General features: G+C 36.7%; 1 protein-coding gene across 1 annotated transcript in view; it reads left to right on the top strand.

Moving 5' to 3' along the window:
- Positions 1-24,279, top strand: part of DNAH7 (dynein axonemal heavy chain 7) — a 340,765-nt gene that overhangs the window by 201,717 nt on the left and 114,769 nt on the right. Inside the window, exons 36-44 of the mRNA XM_015131765.3 lie at positions 349-546; positions 4,848-5,003; positions 5,704-5,872; positions 7,826-7,952; positions 9,056-9,275; positions 15,923-16,795; positions 19,016-19,245; positions 22,182-22,512; positions 23,185-23,531. Coding sequence (XP_014987251.2) covers positions 349-546; positions 4,848-5,003; positions 5,704-5,872; positions 7,826-7,952; positions 9,056-9,275; positions 15,923-16,795; positions 19,016-19,245; positions 22,182-22,512; positions 23,185-23,531 — 2,651 coding nt within the window. The remainder of the gene's footprint in view (positions 1-348; positions 547-4,847; positions 5,004-5,703; positions 5,873-7,825; positions 7,953-9,055; positions 9,276-15,922; positions 16,796-19,015; positions 19,246-22,181; positions 22,513-23,184; positions 23,532-24,279) is intronic.

The following is a 24,279-nucleotide window of genomic DNA, read 5'->3' as shown; positions in this document are numbered from 1 at the left end:
TTCTTTACTCTTTACTCTTTAGCTCATTGGTTAGTTTAATTTTCTCAATGCCATTAAATAATCTGACATTTGGCCGCAATAATTGATCATTGGGTTGGCATAAGCAGTGGTTTCAGAACATCAAAAAACCACAGCATTGCTATTTCATTTGTATTCATGTAAAAGCTAGTTTCTCCTTAATTTATACATACAATTTAACCTTCAAACTGAGTATTGTGTCTTAAAAGATAAAACAAATGTATACGTATTGGAGTTTGTTGGTCTTAGTCTTTTCTACAATGGCACAGGAGTATAGAGCTTTTTAAAGTATTTTATAATATTCATTACTTGGTTGTTTATTATAAACAGGGAATAGGAAAATGGGAACCATGGATAAAGAAGTTGAAAGACGCTCCTCCAATTCCTAAAGATGTAATGTTTAATGAAATCATTGTGCCAACTCTGGACACAATTCGATACTCTGCATTAATGGAATTGCTGACCACCCATCAAAAACCTTCAATATTTGTAGGACCAACAGGAACTGGGAAAAGTGTTTACATTATTGTAAGTACCGCAGAAATCTACATATTAAACTGTGCATAATCTTCCTAAAAATGTTAATTTTAGAAATAGTAGACAAATAATTTTTTTTAAATACTCAAGTACTTTGATGTTTGAACTGCAGAGAATTTTTGAAAAATTGCCTAGTTATTTTATACTTTATTTTAGCCAAAAGACCAAGAAGTGATAATTGCCTATTTATTTTTGAAAGTTGATTAATGATATGATGCCATTTTATACCATTAAATTGTTGTCCCATTTATTTTGGTATTTTAATAAGAGTTGTTTGCTCCACATGAGAATTTCATACCTCTTGAAAAGTGTGTTTTAGTTACGCTTGATATCTTCTAAGTTATTTTATATCTGAAGGATTATTATGTAGTAACAAGACTGATTTTCCTTAATGATGTCTGGAATTGTTGTCTGTTAGTTAAGATAATGCTAGATGCTGTAATAGAAAATACCACAGTCTCAGGAGCTTTATGCAGCCTGTGAAGGAGAATGAAGATACTTTTGAGGGCCGCTCTTTGATAGTAGGTTCCAGTTAATTCACATTCTCCCACAGTACCTGTTTCTAGTTCTTTATTGACTTTAACATTACATCTTACAATCTTTCTGAAATGTATTTGGCAACATAGTTACATAGCCATCCTAGTGTTTATTGAATAATCTCTTTCATAAAAGATTGGAATGACATCTCTCATAAACTAAATGCTTGCATGTATGGGAGTATCCAAGAGGAGGGAGAGATACATTTTCACTGAGAATTTAAATCAAGGAGTGTTTTTGGCCTGGATTAAAAAAAAAAAACTAAAAAAACTAGAAGTGTACAGAAAGCTGAGAGATTTATCTAAGATATCACCACGGGTCAGGGAATGGAGACTTAACATGATTGAAGGCAGTGGTTAGAGGAAAATACAAGCCTTTTGTCATTTATACCTTCATCAATTTCAGCCCAGGCAATAAAGTGCCTAGGCATAAAAACATTACTTTTCACAAACTTAGGAACTTAATTTTGTAATCTGCTTTTAAAACTAATATTGTAAATCTTTTTCAATTTCATTATTCTTCTACAAGATGATTTTAAGGGTATTGTAGTATTTGATTCTATAATTTTATAATAATTGATTCAAATCCCCAATTTTCCTAACATTTTGCTTTAGAAATAAGATTGCAGGCCGGGCACGGTGGCTCACGCCTGTAATCCCAGCACTTTGGGAGGCCGAGGCAGGGGGATCACGTTAGGAGAGCGAGACCATCCTGGCTAACATGGTGAAACCCTATCTCTCCTAAAAATACAAAAACAAACAAAAAAAGTAGCTGGGCGTGGTGGCGGGCGCCTGTAGTCCCAGCTACTTGGGAGGCTGAGGCAGGAGAATCGCTTGAACCTGCCAGGTGGAGCTTGCAGTCAGCCAAGATCGTGCCACCGCACTCCAGCCTGGGCGACAGCGTGAGAGTCTGTCTCAAAAAAAATTTAAAAAAAGAAAGAAAGAAGATTGTAATTAATGTTTTTATAGCTAAGTCTTTGTTCTTATTTTTGCTTATTTGTTTAGGAAAATGTCCTAAGATTCCTGGACATGGAATTGTTGATTTTTTGATGAATATTAAGTTGTTCCTCATAAAGGTTATTGTCTGCCATGCCCTTCAGGGGGATTTCATTGCCCCAATTAATTGTTAGTTGTATTGTAAATAATACAAATATACAGCTAAAGTCTCTGAAATTTATTCTTCTGTGAAAGAAAATATTTTAAAACAATGCTACATAATTTTAATTTCCCTATAGTAATTTCATTAAGAATTTATTTATATAAACTGCTTCATAAAATTTTATACATATATTTCATCTGGTTGAAAGAATTAAACATAAAATTTACAATTTGAAGTGATTTTCTCTTCAAATTATTGCATGTCTACTTATATTTTAAATAAATGATGAAAAAAAGTAGTATCTAATTAAAGATTACCTAAAAACGTAAGTTAAAACAACACTTTACAACAAAAAAAAACTAAGGATTTTTTCTAAAGCCTGTAATTTTTTTCTAAATTCAGTTTTAAATTATCAATACTATGAATGACAGTATCCATTGACCTCCTTCCCCTACCCAGTTAATGAGGAATAGTGAAATATTGCTATTTGTCACCAATACCTTTCACCATCTTCTGGTAAGACAGAGATGTTTTAAAACCTCAGTTTGTTTTTGCCAAATTAATATTATGCAGCAACTCTTTTGGAAGTTTTTTTTAATATTAATTACGTTTGGATTTTGGTTTTAAAACTATTTATGCTTATGATGGTTAGATTTAGTTCTGTTTTTAGATGGCCTCCATGCTCACTGCCAAACTGTTCGTGCCATGGCTTATGTATGTGTTGCATTCTTATTTTCATTATTTTATTTATTTTTGAGAGACAGGGTCTTGCTCTATCCCCTAGGCTGTAATGCAGTGGCACAATCACAGCTCACTGCAGCCTTGACCTCCTGGGCTCAAGTGATACCCCCATTTCAGCCTCCCAAGTAGCTGGGACTACAGGCATGCACCACCACACCCATATAATTTTTTTTGTAGAAGTGGGATCTTGCTATGTGGCTGAGGCTGATCTCCAACTCCTGGGCTCAAGCAGTCCTCCTGACCTGGCCTCCCAAAGTGCTGGGATTACAGGCTGGAGCCACCACACCCACCCTTTATTTTCACGCTTGTTTCATTTAGTTCATCCATCAATCCAACAAAAATGTATTGATTACCTACCATATGACTACCATTGTTAGCTAATAAAAATATATTATAATATAGTATTTACATTGTACATCATGTAGGCAAGCAAAGTGAAATAATTTTTTAGAGTCTTAAGCAATAATTTTTAAAAACTTGTATAAATTTGCTTTACTCAGACATGTCATTCCTTCATTGTAGTTGTTGCTCAGAATAGGGAGTTGTTTACATAAATAGAATAACTTGTTTTCAAACTATTATTCCTCTTGAAATAATCTATCACTTACATTATAATTATACAATCATAAAAGAAATTTTAATCATAAGAGTCACAAAAATATATTCCTACTTTTATTCTAAACTTCCCCATTCCCAGTTTTTGCTATTCTAACTGGCAATCACAGGTAAGAACACAAAGTCTTCAAAGATTTTAAAGAGCTTCCATTTTAGAATGTGCTCATTCTGTGAAAAGGAAAACAATTTTAAATTTAAAAAGGTAGCTCCTGCTGGGCTGGGATGGGAGGATTAAAAGTTAGCCTTCCTCCAGAATCTCTGACCAGCTTGTTACCCTGCGTCTTCCTTATTTTCTCTATTTGTTCTGCCTCCTGGTACTCCTGGCATGTGTGCTAAATGTAGTCATTAATGAGAACATCATAAGTCCTTTTTAAAATATGTGTTGCCTTGATGAATAGATTAATATTCCAAAGTATGCTTTCAAAATTTCCATTAGCTTAATTATGGTAATGTTTAGTATATAATCACATCATGAAAAGAGGACTTGCTTGAGATATTTTACCATTTGATATTTTGGGTTAATAATTTAGTATCTTAATTATAAAGCTGAATGCTGCAAGCATTTAATGCAAGTAAAGTTTAGAACGGCAAAAAACTTCACTGTTTCCCTTCCTATACTCATACGTGCATGTGATAGCTATTACTGTTCATTAAGAAAATATGTGATTTACTTAGTATTTTTTTCTAATAAATTGGCCTTTAATTGGCAAGGGATTGTGCCCTATACAGAACTCTTAAGGGAGAGAAGGGAAAGAAAGAGTGAGGAGAGGCAATTTTATTTTGAAGAGCTCCTCAGGGAATTCTGGTATGTCCCATCCCTGGCATACATCTTGCTTAAGAACCATTGTAATTCCACCTGCTTCCCAGTGAATTCCATTTTGAAAATAGTTATATTTTTAAGCTTTCTAACTTACAGAAAGAGGTTTGTATGTAAGTGGAAAGATAATAGGATATATGAAAAAGAATATTCATCTGGAGAGAGACAAATGGCAGTCTGAATTCTTGCCCATCATGGAGAACTTAGGCAGGTTTCCTAACCTCTGAGTCTCTGTGACTCCACGTTAAGGAGGAATGTGTACTCTCTGGTAGCTGTGAAAACCAGAGAAGGCACATGCAAGGGGTGGACAGATGGAGACACTCCATTGGCATGGTAACTGTTATTCCTACTGATTCCATCTATTTGTACAGTGATATGGCACTTAAGGTTAAATTTGAGTCTATCAGTAATGATGCTTAGTGTTTATTCTGAAATGTCAAAACATAATTCCAACTATGGCTCATTTTATTATTTTGTTATATAGAATTTTCTTTTAAATCAACTAAATAAGGAAGTCTACAAACCTCTGCTAATTAACTTCTCGGCACAAACTACAGCAGCTCAAACTCAGAATATTATCATGTCAAAATTGGACAAGAGAAGAAAGGGAGTTTTTGGTCCTCCTTTGGGCAAGAGAATGGTAATGACTCTTTGTACAGCACCCGGGCCTATTCATATACATTGCTGCAGTTGGAACAAGGAAACCAAATAACCTGGGGATAGACATCTTTTTGTATAGTTTTTTTATGTCACAAATTTGGATTAAAAGGTTCTCCTAAAAATGTAGTTATATTTGTATGTGCAGTAGACAGCTTGATGTTTAAAACAAGGAGTTGCCCTTTGAGTTGAAGGTAGAATATTTATCTGAGAAATTATCTACCTTCCTAATTTTTTCACTGACATTTTTATTCAGCAGTCTTTGCTGCTTGCTTTTGTAGACCTTCAGCAACCCACCTCACAATAGATTTACCTGTGTTCCTCTGCAAAGAACATCCTTCTCACCCTAATCACACTTTTCTCATCTATTTTCATGAATTGAAGTGTAGTACAAGGAAAAAATATGCAGTGTATTGAGAAACAAATTGTATCAGAGGACTAATAAGTCCTAAGCTATTAACCTATGAAGATTAGTAATGAGAATGTCTCCTTATTTCTTGAGGAATATGAATGCTAAAAGCATGGAAGCTAAGGATATTATCCTTGTTTAGAAAAGAAACCATCACTTCCCCATATGTACTCTGCAAGTAGATAGCTAAGTATTTGCCTCAATATTGTTTACACAATAGGACGCTATGTTGAGATGTTAATATTTTCTATACCTCTTCTCTTCTTATTCTCAGGTTGTCTTTGTAGATGATGTCAATATGCCTGCTCGGGAGGTATATGGGGCTCAGCCTCCCATTGAGTTACTTAGACAGTGGTTAGATCACTGGAACTGGTATGACCTAAAAGATTGTTCCATGATTAAACTAGTGGACATTCAGATCATGTGTGCTATGGGACCTCCAGGTACATTTTTTGAGTTTGGATTATTAAGATGAAAAAATCACTCTAGCGATAGCTAAAGAAAAAACTGGAAAAAACCTCTTTTGAGTCCCAATGTTTTGTGTATATGTTTTCTATGTGTATCTACTGTGACCTAACAGAGTGTATCACATGACCAACTCAAAGTGGGTGACCTTGGATAGGCTATGCACCTACCAACTCTTCCAAATCTTTTTTTCTCCCACCTTCTGGAACTTCTTTCTCCCACCTTCTGGAACTCTTCCAAATCCTTTTTTCTCCCACCTTCTGGAATTTTGCTTCCAATTTCCTGTTTCTGCTTTCTGAGAACTCACATCCTCCTGGGGCAGCTCATCTTCCTCTGTGTCATTCCTTAATGCTTCAACTGTATGGAATGGTCCCTGCTTCAGAAATCATCTTCCTTCTACCCCAATCAAGTCCCATTCAAGTCAGTCTCTGTATTTAAACAGGCTGCTGAGAAGAATTTAAGTAGGGAATGGCCAAAAGATCCTTTAAATTTTACAAGATAAATTTATATGCAAAGGAATCTCTATGTAGAGGAAATTTGCTTTTTAATGCTGAGATGTCTAAAATGGCTTGATTTACTAACCAGACATCTTTAACTGTTTTCTTCCTGACCTCAAGCCAGTATTCTATTTTTCAAAATGTTGCTTGTGTTGATATACCACTTCAGGGAATCTCTCTGGTATTTGCTCCCTAACCCTGACCTTTATCTAACCTGTAATGCAGTTTGCTCTGAGTCAGTAATTGCTCTCAACACATTCCCTGGGCCATTTTGAACACTTTCTGTTTGTTTGTTTTTGAGACAGGGTCTCACTCTGTTGCTTAGGTGGGGTGCAGTGGTGTGATCATAGCCCACGGCAGCCTCAAACTCCTGGGCTCAAGTGATCCTCTCACCTCAGCCTCCTGAGCAGCCAGGACTACAGGCATGCACCACCATGCCTGGCTAATTTTGTTTTTTATTTTGTGGAGACAGGGCTTGGGGGCTTGTTATTATTATGCTCAGGCTGTTTTTCTTTTCTTTTTCTTTTTAATAAAAGACCGTATTGCTCCTGGGTCTCAGACTTCAGTTCTACTTTGTCTCTCCCCCACCACCCCAAGCCAGGCATTTATACTCACATGTCCACTTTTCCCTGCCTCTTCAGGCACTGGTAAGAAGAGTATGCTGAAACCTTGTGGTATCTTTTCCTTTTGGACCCCATTTCTATTTTCTAAAAATACCACAATTCTGAACATTCTCTGGAAGGGTTGGAGACAGAGCTGGGGTAGATGACCTTACCATCTTTTCTTCTGCAGCCCTTTCACCATCTCCTTAAACTCTTTTACTTTTTCCAAAATAAATATATAAGCTCAAAGGAATCTTTCATTATTTTATGGAAAAAATCCCCCAATTTTTAAAGATGCAAGCAGCCAGTGAAGTCACTGTATGAACTGTATAGACTAGTCTTGGGTAAATTCACTTCAAGATGTGGGGAAAGAATTTGGCTATATGTCATGGTTGTGCTGAATTCCAGCCTTAGGGGAAGTGCCCTAAACTTTGGTCAGTCAGATTCCCCAGGGTTATATTAATATTATATAATATCACATCTTAATATTGTATTGAGGATGTTTACCATTTACTGCTTTAAGCTGTAAACCATGGAGAACACGGCCTGTGGCTTTTTCTGCCTGGTCTGATTTCCCTTGGTAGTATAGTTTTGACCCAAGATTATGTCTAATTAGTTGAACTCATTCAGATAATTCACCTAGAAAAGTAACATCTTGAGTTTGAGGGAAAAATAGTTTTGATGTCAGGGTTATCCAAACAATTGATTGCTCTTAACTTCATGTGCTGTGAATTTTTCCATCTTTCAAGTTACTTTAAACTATAAAATATTTGAGAAAATACTCTTGTGTATACTAGTAACATTATTAAGAGTTATACTTTTTAATATTTAGGTGGTGGTCGAAATCCAGTAACTCCTCGATACATGCGACATTTCAATATTATAACAATCAATGAGTTTAGTGATAAATCCATGTATACAATCTTCTCTAGAATCTTAACTTGGCATTTAAAAATCTGGTAAGTAATCAAAAATTTGTTTTGTTTTAATTAGGAGGTATAAAATATTTTAGAAACATACCAATATTAAGTAGCGTATTTCAAAGAGCAAGAGCATTCCTAGATAAGGAAAAGGTAACAGACAACATTGTTTGCCTCTGTCCCCTCCACCTCCCAGTGTGGGAGCATAAAACAAAGAGGTCTGACCATTCTGCTATATAATATGTTCATGTTTGAGTTATTATTTTGAATTTTCACCACTGAGTTCAATTACTGCTGGAAAGATGTACCAGGTTTATGCTGTGACTTTGATGCCCTCTAGTAGAACTCGAGTTCTGCAGGGGCATTCGTGTCCAACTCTGAGAAGTATTGCCTTGGAGCTGCCTAGCTGCAGAGATTCTGCTACTCCACAAGATGCACAGATATCAGGGAGCCAAGCTGACCTGGGCAGGAGAAGTCTGTCTGTGTCCCCATGTCCATTCTCAAGAAATTGTCATTCCTTGCCTTATCCAGTGATGGAGTAAACAGCTGGCTCCTTGACAAACCAGAAGTTAAATATAGGCAATCTTTCTAAATGAAAATTAGTTCTCTATGTTCTTTATACCCTAATCATGCCCTTTGTCTTGGCTCACTGTTTTACTTTCCTTTTTTTCTCTTTTCCTTTTTTTTTTTTTTTTTTACATATTTTAATTTTCTTCCTTTTTTTCCTCCGAAAATACCTGTTTCACCAGTGTTCCTTATGGATTATACTTATATGCAGTTGAGAATGCCAGGGAATGAAAGAGGTCGGGAAATGCTTGTCTAGTGGATTTGGGAATTACATAATCTGGGTTCCTTGGCTGTCTCTTCTGTTCACTTACTTAAGTGCTTTTAAGTCCATTAAACTGGCCCTGCTCATTTCACAGGGTTCTTTTGGACATAACATAAAATAGTACATAGAAAATAGCTTTAAAAGGAGTAAAAATCTATTAGTATTATTATTATAACAAGATATGGTAATTTTATAAATGACATTGATTTAATCAAAATTAAAATTTTATGTTGGTCCTGCTAAGTAGCCTTCATGTCTCATAATTATATAATTGCTAACATTTTCCTTTCTTTTTATTTTAAAACATTTTAAGTTATAAATTTCCAGATGAATTTCTAGATTTGACCACACAAATTGTAAATGGCACAATGACTCTGTATAAAGAAGCAATGAAGAATCTCTTGCCTACTCCAGCTAAATCTCACTACTTGTTCAACCTCCGTGATTTCTCCCGTGTCATTCAAGGTGTTTGTTTGTCAAGACCAGAAACAACAGAAACCACAGGAGTGATTAAACGTCTTTGGGTTCATGAGGTAAATTTTCCTGTTATTGAAATGGGATTATGTGAGAAACAAAGATTTACCATGCCAACAACTGGGTGAAAAGAAATATTCTGCAATTTATATTGCTGAAATGTATTCAGTTATTTGGCATTTTGAAGGACAATGCTCAAGAAAAATTTTTAAAATATTTAACACTGAGATATTTTATGATGTTTAAAATGCTTTATCTCCCATATGCAGATTTAGGAATTTCTGTTGATTTATAGAATATTTCCAAGTAGGTGTCACTTTGAGCCAGTTTCCCTTAAGTAGTTTAATCCTGGTTAGTTTGGCTTCAAATAAATTTGAAATGGAACACTTTTTAAGGAGTTGTTTTTATAAGAAATGAATGTGGGGTTTTTTTTTTTACATTACTTATTTGTATAGTATTACTAGATGCCAAAAGAATTGCAAAGCAAATTCTTGAGAGCATAGAAACTATATAAAAATGTATTTAAGCTCTCTTGGGAATAGGTATGTGGATGAGCATGTTCTTATAAAAACTGGTGGAGGAGACCGGGCACAGTGGCTCATGCCTGTAATCCCAACACTTTAGGAGGCTGAGGCGGGAGGATTGCTTGAATTCAGGAGTTTGAGGGTGCAGTGAGCTATGATGGCACCACTGCACTTCAGCCTGGGTGACAGAGCAAGACCCTTATTTTAATTTTGATAATGCAGTTAAGAAACATAGAGCACGAGAATATGCTACTGTGTTAAAACCATGTACTACAGAGACGTAAATTTCAAAAGGTCTTTTAAAAATCCGGTTTCTCTGGACTTTTTAGATATACATTTTGAATTCCTAAATCATCACACATTCAAATATACATCCAGGTGAAGATCCATTCCACTTGGAAATTTTGGCCACAACAAGGTCTCCAAAAGTGATTATTTGGAAAGGATGATATTGAGATTCTTATAGCACTCCACAGCAGGTTACCTAATTGCCTGAGTGGGACCCACATCCCGGGATATGGATGCAGGCTTGTGTTTGGGGGCCACATGGATATTAGAAATGTACTAAGAGCTGGAGAGTGTAGGGGAAGTGAACAGGGAAGATGATGCCGAATTCATTCAAGGAGCATGCCTTAGTCCATTCAGGCTGTTATAAAAAGTACCTTAAACTGGGTGGCTTGTCAACAAACTGAAATTAATTTCTCACAGTTCTGGAGGCTGGGAAGTTCAAGATCAAGGCGCTGGCAGATTTCATGTCTGGTGAGGGACTGTTTTCTAGTTATAGATGGTGCCTTCTCACCACGTCCTCAAGTGGTGGAAGGGGCGAGGGGCTCTCTGGCCTCCTTTATAAAGGCACTAATTCCATTCATGAGGGTTCTGCCCCATGACCTAATTACCTCCCAGAGTCCCCACACCTCAGTACTATCACCCTGGGGGTGAGGATTTCAACATATAAATGTAGGGGGAACATAAACATTGAAACCATAGCAGAATGCATTGCTGAAGGCAGCATTTTGTCATGGGTGAATCTAACTCACGAGGAAGCATTTGGCATCCACCACCTCAGGAACTTTTCCCTTGATATTCCTTCTGCCTAGAACACTCTTTCTCTGTTATCTGCAGGCTTGCCCACTTACTTCCTTCAGATTTTTGCTGAAATACCCCCCTTGTCATGCAGGCTTGCTTTGGGCCATCCCTACCCCCTTGGCTTCTTACTGCTTACCTTGTTTTGTTCTTCATAACATTGAACATCACCTGACACCTTCTAAATTTTGGGCTTACTTATTGTCTTTACAATAATAGAAACTTTAGGAGAATGGCGATTTTATTTTTGCACTGCTTTTCCCAGTGCCTGGCACACAGAAAACCCTCAATAGATATTGGCGAATGAACGAGTGTCTCAAGAGAGGAAGGCAGGCAAGCTTGCTACACGTGACACGTTTTGTCACCTGGGATTATACAGGCCAGTGCTTTCTTCCAATCATGGGAATAGGTTGTCTGTGCTATTGTATATGTGTTAGACATAATTACTTTTAAGAGTTTCTTAGATTCTATGCTGCTTTAGATGTCAGATTATTGAGTTTTGATAATGGTTATTGAGCTCTTTGGGCATTTAATGAGGTTGACTACTTCATATTTATACACGCCTACATAAAACATAATGAATTTAGTCCTCAGCTCAAAACCTTGTATTAGCACCCACTTCATTCAGAGGAATTTAGAATAGAAGTCCAGTGGCCCATAGGACCTGGGATGTGTTCCTCTTAGCCTGTTCCCCTCAGGCTGCCTCCTGCTCTCATCCTCATCCCCCTTTCACCAGCATTACAGGCCTCCTGGCTATTCTCTCTGCCTGCAATATTTCCTCCAGATATCGATGCTCTGGAATAGCTCCCTCCCTGCCTTTGATCAACTTCCTCCTTCTAGTTGAAGCTTTTTAATACCACAGCCTGTGTCCCCTCCCCTATCCTAGTAGTTCCAGTCTTTTGTATCCTGTCCTATTTTACTTCTTTCTATAATATTTTTCAATGTCCAACATGTTGTAGAATTCATTCATTATATGTATTGTTCATCTCCCTCAGATAGCAGGCAAGCCCCATGAGAGCAGAGATTTCTCTCTTTTTTTTTTTTCTTACTGCAGTGCCAAGTAGGATGTTTGGTACATTATTCTCAATATCTTTAAAAATATGAGGTAATTGTGAGACAACAGGTGGGAAGGGATCCCCAGAGAACCTCCAGCCAGCCGGGGCACTGGGGTGGAGCCACAGAAGTTCATGCTGTTTGCAGTGGGGAGGAGCCTGGCCCCTCTTCTTCCTGGATGGAACCTGGGATTCAATCTGCAGGGCGGGAAGCACTGTAGCAGGGACTCTGGCCTTGTGGAGAGTCCCTGTTTCCCCCTTTTCTTCATTTTCACTCAGCAAAACCCTGTTTTACTGAACATTCAAATAGTCTGCGAGGCGAAATTTTTGTGGCTGTGTGACAAGGACCGTACCTTTAGCTGAACTAAGAAAAAGCCCTGCAACGGTTGAACTCAACACTAATTTGTGCTTTATTTCTGTTCACTCAGAAAAGATTTCTTCAGGATTTACTATATGTTAGAGACTACTTTACATGTCTTTTTCCTTTCCAGACATCATTATCATACTAGATAACCTTATATAATTTCACTAAATGGTTTCTAAGGTATAAAACTGACTTACAACTCATTCCCTTTGGCTTCTCCACGGCTCTCAGATGTTAGTTAATGCACATATCACCTGGTTTGCTTGTTAAATACAGATATTCTGCAAAAACAAGACCCCCCAAAATAGATGAATGTGTTTCATCAAAATTAAAAAATTTTATGCTTCAAAAAGTACCATCAAAAAAATGAAAATATAGAGAATGGAATAAAATACCTGCAAATCATATAAACTGTTAAGTGTCTAGTATCCAGAATACCTTAAGAACTATTATAACTCAACAATAAAAGGCTAATAACCCAATTTAAAAGTGGGCAAATGATTCAAAGACATCGCTGCAAAGATGATATATGAATGGCCAATAAGGACATGATTAGTCATTGGGAAATACAAATCAAAACTGCCATTAAGTACCTTTCATACTCAATAGGATGGCTGTAATAAAAAAGATAAATAATAAAACAGTATTGGTGAGCATGTGGAAGAACTGGAACCCTCATACATAGCTGGCAGTAATGTAATATAGAAAACAGTTTGGTAGGTCATCAAAAGGTTAAAACATAGAGTTACCATATGACCTAGCAATTCCACTCCTAACTATGGACCCAAAGAACTGATACATGTCCACGTGAAGACTTGTACATGAATATTATTAGCAGAATTATTTATAATAGCCAAAAAGTAGAAACAACCCAAATATCCGTCAGCTGATAAGTGGACAAAGTGTTGTAAATATACACTGTGGAATTTTATTCAGTCCTAAAAACAAATACTCATATATCCTACAACATAGATGAACCTAGAAACATTGTGCTAAGTTACAAAGTCCATACACAAAAGGTCACATATGATATAATTCATTTACATCATATATCCAGAATAAGCAAGTTCCATAGAGACAGTAAGTAGATTAGTGTTGGCCAGGGCTGGTGGTAATGAGAAGTAGCCTCTATTGGGTATCAGGTTTCTTTTTGGGGTGATGATAAAGTTCTGGAGGGAGATAGTTGTGATGATTGCATAACTTTGTGAATATTCTGATTTTGTATTCTTTTAAAGAATGAATTTTATGACCCATGAATTATTTCTCAATTTTAAAAGTCTGTAATCAAGACTTTGAGGTAAATAAATTCAAAGCACAAATTACAATATAAATATGCCAGAAATTATATCCTTTGCAGCAATTTAGATTTATAATAGAAAGTTTTAAGTGTCAACTTTTTAAAATGTGAGAGGTGGTGATAGAATAATGGTTCCCTGCTGGGGAGGGAGGAAAGCAGAGATCAACAGGAGTGAGCACGAGGGAGCTTACTAAGGTGCTGGAAATTTTATATCTTGATCTTGGTGGTGGTTTCATGGATGTGTATCTGTGTGCAAAAATTCTTTGAGCTGTACACTTAAGATTGTTGTACCTGTATTAGTCCATTTTCATACTGCTGATAAAGACATAACCAAGACTGGGCAATTTACAAGAGAAGGAGGTTTATTGAACTTACAGTTCCATGTGTCTAGAGATGCCTCACAATCATGGTGGGAGGTGAAAGGCACCTCTCATATGGTGGCAAACAAGAGAAGAGAGATTGTGCAGGGAAACTCCCCTTTTTAAAACCATCAGGTCTCGTGAGACTTATTCACTGTCACAAGAACAGCACGGGAAAGACCCACCCCATGATTCAATTGCCTCCCACCAGGTCCCTCCCACAACACGTGGGAATTCAAGATGAGATTTAGGTGGGAACACAGCCAAACCATATCTGTACCTTATATAAGGAAAAACAAAAAACAAAAAGAAATGGAAAGATATTCCCAGGAATCACCATCCGTGTTTTTAAGTCAACAGATCCACTGTGGGGCCCAGGAATTTGCATTTTGAATAAGTACCCCTGATTATTTTAATACAGATGTGTTGACTGTCTTTGAGAAATGCTGCTGTAGGTTCTTGCTAAACTGCCAGCTAGATAATAATATACTTGTTTCATGCTTAGGCATTGATCCTGATACATGAAGTTGACTTAATTTAGGAATATTGTCTGAGGTCTTAAGTACCTCAGTTCAAAGATTGGCTATTGGCATGTATTGGGAAATTAGATTGTCTCACAGAGAAATAACTTTTGAACTGGTTGGAATATGAAGGAAGTTTAAATAATACCATTTGCTTATGCAGACACTATTAGTGAAAAAAAAAAGTATAACACTATGAATTCATCAATTTGATAACAATCAATACACTAAAACCAAGATTCCTGAACACTGTGATTAGCCTAATGCTAGGGCAATTTGCAGTGATTATCTATTTGAATTCTATAGTGTTTTCACATATGTTGTCATATTACTTTTTCTCCAAATCTACGAGATTTGCGAGGTAGGTAATACTACTTCTATTTTATAGGTGAAGAAGCTGATGCAGACATTTTCAGTGATTTACTCAAAATGGTAAAGCAGAGTAAGGATCCAACGTTCCACTGACGAAATATGCATTATGTATAGCATATATGTATTAGTCAGCCATTAACAAAATAATACAGACTAAGTGGCTTAAACAACAGAAATTTATTTTCTCACGCTGACTTGCTAAAGCCACCTTGTCTCTGTGTCCTCACATGGCCCTTCCTTTGTGCATATAAGGGCTGCCCAACAGAAACAAGAACCAGAGAGAGCGTGCGCTTTAATGCCTCTTCCTTTTCTTATGAGGACACTATCCTATAAGATTAGGGTCCTACGCCTATGACCTCATTTAACCTTAATTGCCTCCTTTAAGGCCCTATCCCCAAATCCAGTCACATTGAGAGTTATGGCTTCAACATAAGAATTTTGTGGGGACACAATTCAGTCCTAAATAGACTGTACCCCTGGGACACTTACACTGCTTTAAGAAAACAGTAGTTACATGTAGCAAGCCTGATAGTTCTTGCAGTCCCATAACATGTGCATATAACCAGAGATTTATTTTAGTAGATTGCTCTCTGTAACGACTTAAAACAAAAATAATTAACAGATACCCCAAACAACTCTCCCTCTACCCAAGACATTTCCTATTCTAGAAAATGTGCTTTATGAAAAACAGAAACAAAAGCAAAAACTATTGATTTGTCAATAATTTTCAAAATGTTATCTATCCTAGAAAAAGGAAACATCACTGGAAAGGAGTTGGGTACCCCCTGGGTACTGGTGCCCAGCTCTGCTATCCACATCTGAGCAGCCAGCAAAGGCAGTCACTAACTTCTAAAGGCCTTAAGTCTCTCAGCATCTCTACATCTACTTCTACCACCCCCAAAATTACCTTTCATTGATTGATAACTGAATATAACCTTATTATTCTAAATATAGAGCTAAAATTAACATTTAAAATAACATTATTATGAATTAGTCCTGAATATTTGGATATACTTTTAATAAAACCCGCAAAAATTTTCTAATATTTTTTTATTACTTGAGAGCATAGAAATAATAACACTTTTTTAAAAATCAGAAGGAAGTTCCTAAAGCTGCTTTTTAATTGTTATACAGGTCCTTCGAGTGTATTATGACCGCCTTCTGGACAATGCAGACAGAAGCTGGCTCGTCAACTACATTCAAGAAATTTTGAGCAACTACATGTATGAAGATTTTCATGAGCTTTTTCAACGTTTGGATTTTGATAATGATGGCATAGTAGAAGAAGATGACTTACGCAGCTTAATGTTTTGTGATTTCCATGATCCCAAGAGGGAGGATACCAACTACAGAGAAATCGCAGATGTGGATAATCTTCGAATGATAGTAGAAATTCACCTAGAAGAATACAACAATATAAGCAAAAAACCCATGAACCTCGTCTTGTTTCGATTTGCCATAGAGCACATCAGCAGAATTTCCAGGATCCTGAAGCAACCTCGCAGCCATGCTCTCCTAGTAGGGGTTGGAGGGAGTGGAAGGCAATCTGTCACCAGATTAGCTGCCCACATGGCTGACTATTCTGTTTTCCAAGTTGAAATCTCTAAGGGGTATGATACTACTGAATGGCATGAAGATTTAAAAGTGATCTTAAGGAAATGTGCAGAAGGTGAGATGCAGGGTGTCTTCCTGTTTACAGATACTCAAATTAAAAAAGAGTCTTTTCTGGAAGATGTCAATAATCTGCTAAACGCTGGGGAGATTCCAAATCTCTTTGCATTAGATGAGAAACAAGAGATATGTGATAAGATGCGTCAGTTAGATCGCCAGCGGGATAAAACCAAGCAAACAGATGGCAGCCCCATAGCCCTTTTCAACATGTTTATTGATCGTTGCCGCAACCAACTGCATGTGGTCCTTGCCATGAGTCCCATTGGAGATGCATTTCGAAATCGTCTTAGAAAGTTCCCTGCTCTTGTTAACTGCTGTACCATTGACTGGTTTCAGGTATTGTCATGTATATTTTAGACAGACTTCTAGAAATGTTGATTTCCACCCTCATCATGACTTATTTTATAGACTCCTAACCCATAGTTTACCCCAAAATGTAGTTCAGCAAAATCTTCTGATCAGTTATATTTTATGAAATTAAAATTCAAGAAATTGTAATAGAAAAGTATTTATTAAGAGTATATGTGATCACTAACTTCAGTATATTATAGGAAGTATTATGATAAAATTGTGTATCAGAGTCCTGACAGGAAACACAGAGCACACTTGAACCCTTCACTGGAGAAAGCATAATGAAGGAGCCATTCACAGAGGTGTAGGCAGGGTTAAGGGAACCAAGAGGGGATGTTGGAACACTCAGGAAGTGGTGGGTGGAGCAATAGTAGGAAGCGTTACTATGCCCTCGTGTAAAAGGGCAGAGGAAGGGAAGAGTGTTACTGGAAGTCAGAGCTTAGAGCTGTGGATATAAGACTGCCCAACAGGAATAGGAACCAGAAACCTAGAACTCAGCTACAGCTGGAAAGGAAGGGAGGATCAAAATACCCATATGTTTCCCTTCTTCGACCCTGCCCCCACTCTCTTCCCATTAGCTAAACCCAAAGAAGTTAAGAGGAAGAAAGCCAGTGACCTTTTTTTGTGGTGGACTTCGTACTGGGAAGTACGAGCAGAGCAGAAAAAGGCAGTGAATGGATGGGGGTACGGAGGAGGGGTGGGAAGGGGAGTAGCAAAGGGAGAGTACCTAGCTAGATGGGAACAGTAATTCTGGCTTTAACAGCATATCACAATGCATTCTCTACCTGTGTAGTAAGAAATCTGTGGGCTGTGGCTGAGATCCCGTGAGGGGGATTTAACAGATAAGCATTTATGACCTTGGAAAGTTTACAGAACCTCTCTGTACCTCCACTTCCTAGTAAAATTAATTATTTCATGCAAAACATTTATTGAATTCTGTTTTGCTTTGTAGCAAGTCTTAATCTAAAAGCTGGAGATGAAGCACATGAAATAGACAAGACCTCTGCTCTCCTTGGGCTTCTTGTCTACGGACAAATAAGCAAAACAGAATTTCATTAGACAGGCTAGCAAATCGGGAGTAAATGCTTTGTTGTTGTGTTTGTTGTTTTGAGACGCAGTCTCACTCTTGTCACCCAGGCTGGAGTGCAGTGGCACAATCTTGGCTCACTGCAACCTCTGCCTGCCAGGTTCAAGCAATTCTCCTGCCTCAGCCTCCCGAGTAGCTGGGATTACAGACGCCCGCCACCACGCCTGGCTAATTTTTGTATTTTTAGTAGAGATGGGGTTTCACCATGTTGGCCAGGTTGGTCTTGAACTCCTGACCTCAGGTGATCTGCCTGCCTTGCCCTCCCAAAGTGCTGGGATTATAGGTAAATGCTTTTAAAATAAGGGACCAATTATGGGTTTGAAGAGGAAACTGGAAAGACAAAAAAGTGTCAGTACTGAGATCTGGGCAGAGAGGATAAACCAGTGAAGTCAAGTGTCTAGACAGAAGGAAGGAGAGGATGGCAGAAAATCAGTGTGACAGGAGCACAGGAACTGTGGGCAGAAGTGGTATAACAGGTCAGAAATTTGGGAAGGGCCAAATCAAATAGAGACTGGCAAGCTGGTTTGGATTTTAAGAATTCTAGGAAGTCTTTGAATGGTTATAAATTGGGGAGTGTGACATGAGCTGATTTATATTTTGAAAAGAACACTCTTGCAGCTATGTAGAGAATACAAGCAGTTAGGATGCTATTGGAATCTTCCAGGCAGATGATAGTGGAGGCTTGAATTGGGATGATTGAGGTGGATAAAGGAAGAAGAGAAAGGGTTTGGAAGCTGTTTCAGGAATGATGCCTACATCATTCTCAGGGAAATGTTAGGATAATTAAATGAGACGGTACCAGTAAAATGCATACAGAAATAGACTTTCCATAAATTTAGTTCATTTGCCTTTTCTTTCTCCTGCAACACTCATGAACAATTTCTCTAATCTCAGAACAAACCACAGACAGTGAATGTTATATGCACTAACTAGCTCCTGGCTCCCTGCCCTAAGTATGCAACTCCTCGGGAAAGTTCCTTATGAAATTGTCTCCCCCACACCGTCCCTCACACTATTCCCCTTCACCCCCAACATCCCTAAGTTGTAAAGGGCTGCAGTAGTAACAGATCCAGATTCGTAATCTTAATAAAGTGCTAAAGCATTTATCTTACATTTAGTCATGGCCTGAAGATGCACTCCAGGCAGTTGCCTCACGATTCTTGGAAGAAATTGAAATGTCAGAGGAAATAAGAGATGGCTGTATCGACATGTGTAAAAGCTTCCACACTTCTACTATAGATTTATCCACATCTTTCTTTGTTGAACTTCAAAGATACAATTATGTGACTCCTACCTCTTACCTTGAATTAATCTCCACCTTCAAACTGTTGTTAGAAAAGAAAAGAAGGTAAAAATCGAATTTCATGTTTCTAAGTAAGCTAGGGCAAATTAAAAATACTTATGTGTGCAAAAATGACATAAATATGATGTAATAGAGATTTATTTCATAGAAATATACTGTGAGTTTTGTTACATCTTTAAATGATTTAATCCACAAACATTTTGAGTTTAGGGAGGGGTCTTGTCCTTCTCATATGGGTACATTGCCTAGCACATCGTAGATGCATAATCACTCTTGGAAGAATGAAGACATTCCAACTCAATATTCCAACCAATATTGAGTAAACACTACTAGAGAGTGATTTTTCTCTGATAAATAATTAGGTAATAGTTAAACCCTCTCTTTGGATACTGAAGAGCTGAGACTCTAGGGAGGGACAGTCACTCTCTAATAAGCTCTCATTTGAAAACATCAATATAAACATCAGTGAACTTACCTGCTATAGAAAGTGTCAATGTGAGTTTTTTAAATGTTCTGGAGGGTGACTTGTGTGTGCATAAAAGTTTATTCAAATATTTCTTTTGTTCCAAAAATTAAAATTCAGTATGTATATTATAAAATTTAAAAACATTATAACATTAAGGTAGAAAGTAGGAAGTTTGGAACATTTTAGTGGTTACCTTTAAAGGGGACCTTGGATTAATGTGTGGCTCCATTCAAAAGCTTTTTTAAATACAATTTTTAATATGGTATTTATATTTCCCTTTCAAGTTCTGATTTGACAAATCAAACATTACTAGATACTTAAATAATTTATAAGTCTAGTATTTTAAACATATACATATGGTAAGCCTTAATTACTTTTAAATGTTTGAATATTATCTACAAATTAATATGATTTTTACTTAAAAACAGATGTAAATTTACTGCTCAGATACATGATTTGTATTGGAAGCTCAAGCCTGCTCTATGAATCGAACAGACCAAATTCTTTTAAAGATTAAAAAGAATACATAAAACAACAAATGTGCATAGATAATATAAAAATATGAATACTATGAGTTTGATTTTTGTATATATTTCTATGGTTAATTCTAAATCTTCCTGTGGTTAACCTACTATCTCAAGCATTTTGAAGGACCTTTTCTCATACTGGGCAGCATGCTACCTGGATGTGGATATGACACTCCTCGTCTGTATTCATAGTGACTGTGGCTGTGCCCTCCCAACCAGGACTGTCGTAGTCACTGTGGTCTACTACCCTGTGTTTGAATCATACCTTTAGGAGTTTGTCAACTACCTAGTGAAATCTGTAGCGCCCACCGTGACTGCTGCATAGCTTGGCTGGAATTCATTATTTCTTTGGCTCTCAAGATAATTGTCTTCCTGTGTCGAGCTTATGATCTTTAACATAATGGAATCTTGCTGTTTTTCATATTTTCTTATCCAGGAGGATCAAAAGCTCTTGGAGATTGATTAAATTTTGGATATCACTCGTGGCTTTTGTTTGACTGTGCACTCACAATAGTAAGGCCACCCTAACAAAAAGAAGGATTATAAAAACGAGATACAAACTTATAGGAAGAGTTTAAACTTATTGGTTATAAGTTTTAAAGTTACGAGGTTATAAGTTCAAACTTACAGGTTGAAAGAGTCATAGTTTTTAAGGTATTTTCAAATATTCTTATTTGCCTTTCAAATTTTCCATTTTCAAATTTTTTCTTTTCAAAATTCCTTGCAAATGAAAAAAAAAAAAAGATACTAATTTCTCCTTTACCTCAACTAGAATTCCTACCCTATGATGATTATTCCCATAATAGCTAAAGCCTTCAGGTCCCAATAGCAAGGTAGTGCTGTAACCTAGAAGAAAGTTTTCAGGTTACCTGGCAGGAAATCTGTGGTTAAGCTAGCAAAGCGTCACTTGGGATTAGCCACAAAATTGAAACTGTCTCAGGCTGGCAGGAATGAGACCTTCCCCATGCTCGTTGCACAAGGTTTCAGCTGAAACGAGACTCACAATAATACAGTGCCATACGCTTGGCGCCCTCTGTGCCCAGGTGCCCTCTGTGCCCATTACTCCCGAATACTTTGCTCAGACGGAATTTGACATGTGACAAAAACATGGCATGCTCTAACTTATGAATTTTTTTAAAACAAAAATTGCAATCCTTTCGGTGTTCTCCAGGTTACCTTTTCCAGCTCAAGCCAGTTCCTTACTACTCCAGTCTATTTTTTGAAGGGGATTTTAAAAGCATGTCCTTTTTTTACTTGGAGACATTATGGTATATCAAGTATTTTAAAATGAAATTATAAAGAAGAGTTTTCTTTAGAGAGAAATTCATATATATTTGCAAATAAATGCAGATTAAATTTTTAAACACATTACAATATTTAACTTTTAAAACATGCTAAAGTATTACATTATTTCTAATCATGTGTTATTACTTTGTAATCGTTTTGCACCAAACAGGGTATTGAGCTTTATGATCTGCTCTATTTGTTACTTTTAATAAAACAAATCTCTCTTTCAAGATGTATAATACATGTTAAAATCATTTTTTCACGTTTGGAAACATTTAGAGTAATATATTTTGAGCACTGAAATGTGTTTAAAATAAGTGATCATAAAAAGGTTTAAAGCAGCAGTAGTGTTGCTGGAATCAACTTACCAACTTTAGAGGTACATCATTCATTTTGATATAGGATACTCCTTGCCTCATCTCCAGTGCATTTATTCTTTTGAATTTCTGTTGTATGCCTTGATAACGTATAGGTACTGAAAACACAAAAATGAATAAAACATGCTGTCTGCTCTTAATCGTGCACAAATCCAATGTTCTAGGTTTCATGTTTTGACAGATTGTCATATATATGAAAATCTTTTAGACCACTCCTGTAGTTATGTCTTGAAAAAGCCTAGCAAGCTCAAAAACACTTAGGTTTTTCCTTAATGTAGGATGCAGAGCCTCATGATTAACTTTGTTTTATCTATTTCCTTTCAGTGAAGTAATGAAAATGAAAAAGAGATATGAAGTGGGTTTGGAGAAACTGGATTCTGCTTCATCTCAAGTAGCCACAATGCAGATGGAGTTGGAGGCACTACAACCTCAATTAAAAGTTGCTAGCAAAGAGGTTGATGAAATGATGATAATGATTGAGAAAGAGTCTGTAGAAGTTGCCAAAACTGAAAAAATAGTGAAAGCTGATGAAACAATAGCAAACGAACAAGCTATGGCTTCCAAAGCCATCAAAGATGAGTGTGATGCTGACCTGGCAGGTGCCTTGCCAATATTAGAGTCAGCGTTGGCTGCCCTTGATACTCTTACTGCACAGGTAAGAGCTTCGCCATACACTTTCTAGGATAGATGTCATCACAGCCCAAGAAAGAAATTAGCATTGTGTTCTAGTCTAGTTTGTCTCTCTGAATTAGCCTGCAAATTTAATGAAGCTGAAATCATTTTGAAATTGGCAAAAGAATTCCCTAATTGACCTGAAAAAGAAATGCATGTGCATGCAAAAACACCTTTGAAATGGAAGAAAGCTGCTAGATGTTATAACTTACCGTAAAGCAACAGTTATTTCAAGAACTTCATACATCTTTGCACTACAGTAATTAACAAAGGCATAAGACTTGAGATTATATTTTGGTTCTAAGGGGTACCTTTTTCATATTTAGACACTCTTGTCATTGGGATGCATCTTATAGAGCATGTGATAAAGTATTGTGTTAATTTTGTCAGTAATTTTTTGGGAGGGATACGTAAAATAATGTGTTTTATAAATTTAGAAAGATGAAGGTTGATTTTTAAAATAGTGCAGAGAATTTTGGCTAAACTTTTGGGTGGGACTCGGGAGAAGAGTGTCAGTGCAGTTCTATTACTGTCACCGTTTCTACCCAGTGAACACAATGAGTTTCTGTATGCTTAGTTTGAAAATAGGAACCAATTACAATTACTGTGTAAACAAACGTGTCTTTTAAAATAATTAACATGTTGTTATTTCAAGGATATTACAGTGGTAAAATCCATGAAGAGTCCTCCTGCTGGTGTCAAGCTTGTTATGGAAGCTATATGCATCTTGAAAGGAATCAAAGCTGACAAAATCCCTGACCCAACAGGTTCAGGGAAAAAAATTGAGGATTTCTGGGGCCCAGCTAAGAGACTTCTTGGTGACATGAGGTTTCTACAGTCACTTCATGAATATGACAAGGACAATATTCCTCCAGCTTATATGAATATCATAAGAAAAAATTATATTCCAAATCCAGATTTTGTACCAGAAAAAATCAGAAATGCTTCTACAGCGGCCGAAGGTCTGTGCAAGTGGGTCATAGCAATGGATTCATACGATAAGTAAGTGCTGATACAAAGAAACCCGGCTAGTATGTTTTATCTTCACTTTTGGTCAGTTAGACAATATGAAATTTAAAAGTTATGTAAGTGAGAGAGGCTCCTTGGAAAATCCTGTCTGAATCTACTTTGTGTTTGCATATTTACTGGAGGCAAGATTATGCCAACTAATAGTATAATACAGTGGTTCTTAAACTTTTTGGACTCAGGAACCGTTTATACTCTTAAAAGTATTGAAGACCCCAAAAAGATTTTTGTTTATTTACCATATTAGAAATTAAAATGGAAAATTTTTAAAGTGTTTGTTAATTCATTTTGAAAAGCAATAAAAATGTTACGTGTTAATATAAGTGACTTATTTTTATTTTTTATAAATTCATATGTTTTTCTTTAAAAAATAGAAGAAAAAACAATGATAAGAGTGATATTTTATTATACCTTTACAAGTCTCTTTAATGTGTGGTCTAATGTAAGATAGCCAGACACCAAAATCTGCTTCTTCGCTCATTCTGTTGCAATATGTTGTTTTGATTGCAATTAAAGAAAATCCACCATCACACAGAGGTTTAGTTGGACAAGGGAAGACCTTATGAGCTCCCTAAAGGGGCAAGTGTTGTCAAGATCCCCAGGGGTCCTTGGACCACACTTTAAAAACTGCTGGCATAATATGTATTATTGTGAAATAAGGAGTCTTTTTTGGTGATTATATGAGAACCGGTTATATCATACACAAAGCAGAGTAATTATTGTT

Source organism: Macaca mulatta, chromosome 12 (genome assembly GCF_049350105.2).
Source record: "Macaca mulatta isolate MMU2019108-1 chromosome 12, T2T-MMU8v2.0, whole genome shotgun sequence".
NCBI classification, from domain to species: domain Eukaryota; kingdom Metazoa; phylum Chordata; class Mammalia; order Primates; family Cercopithecidae; genus Macaca; species Macaca mulatta.
This window is presented reverse-complemented; position numbering and strand designations above follow the sequence as displayed.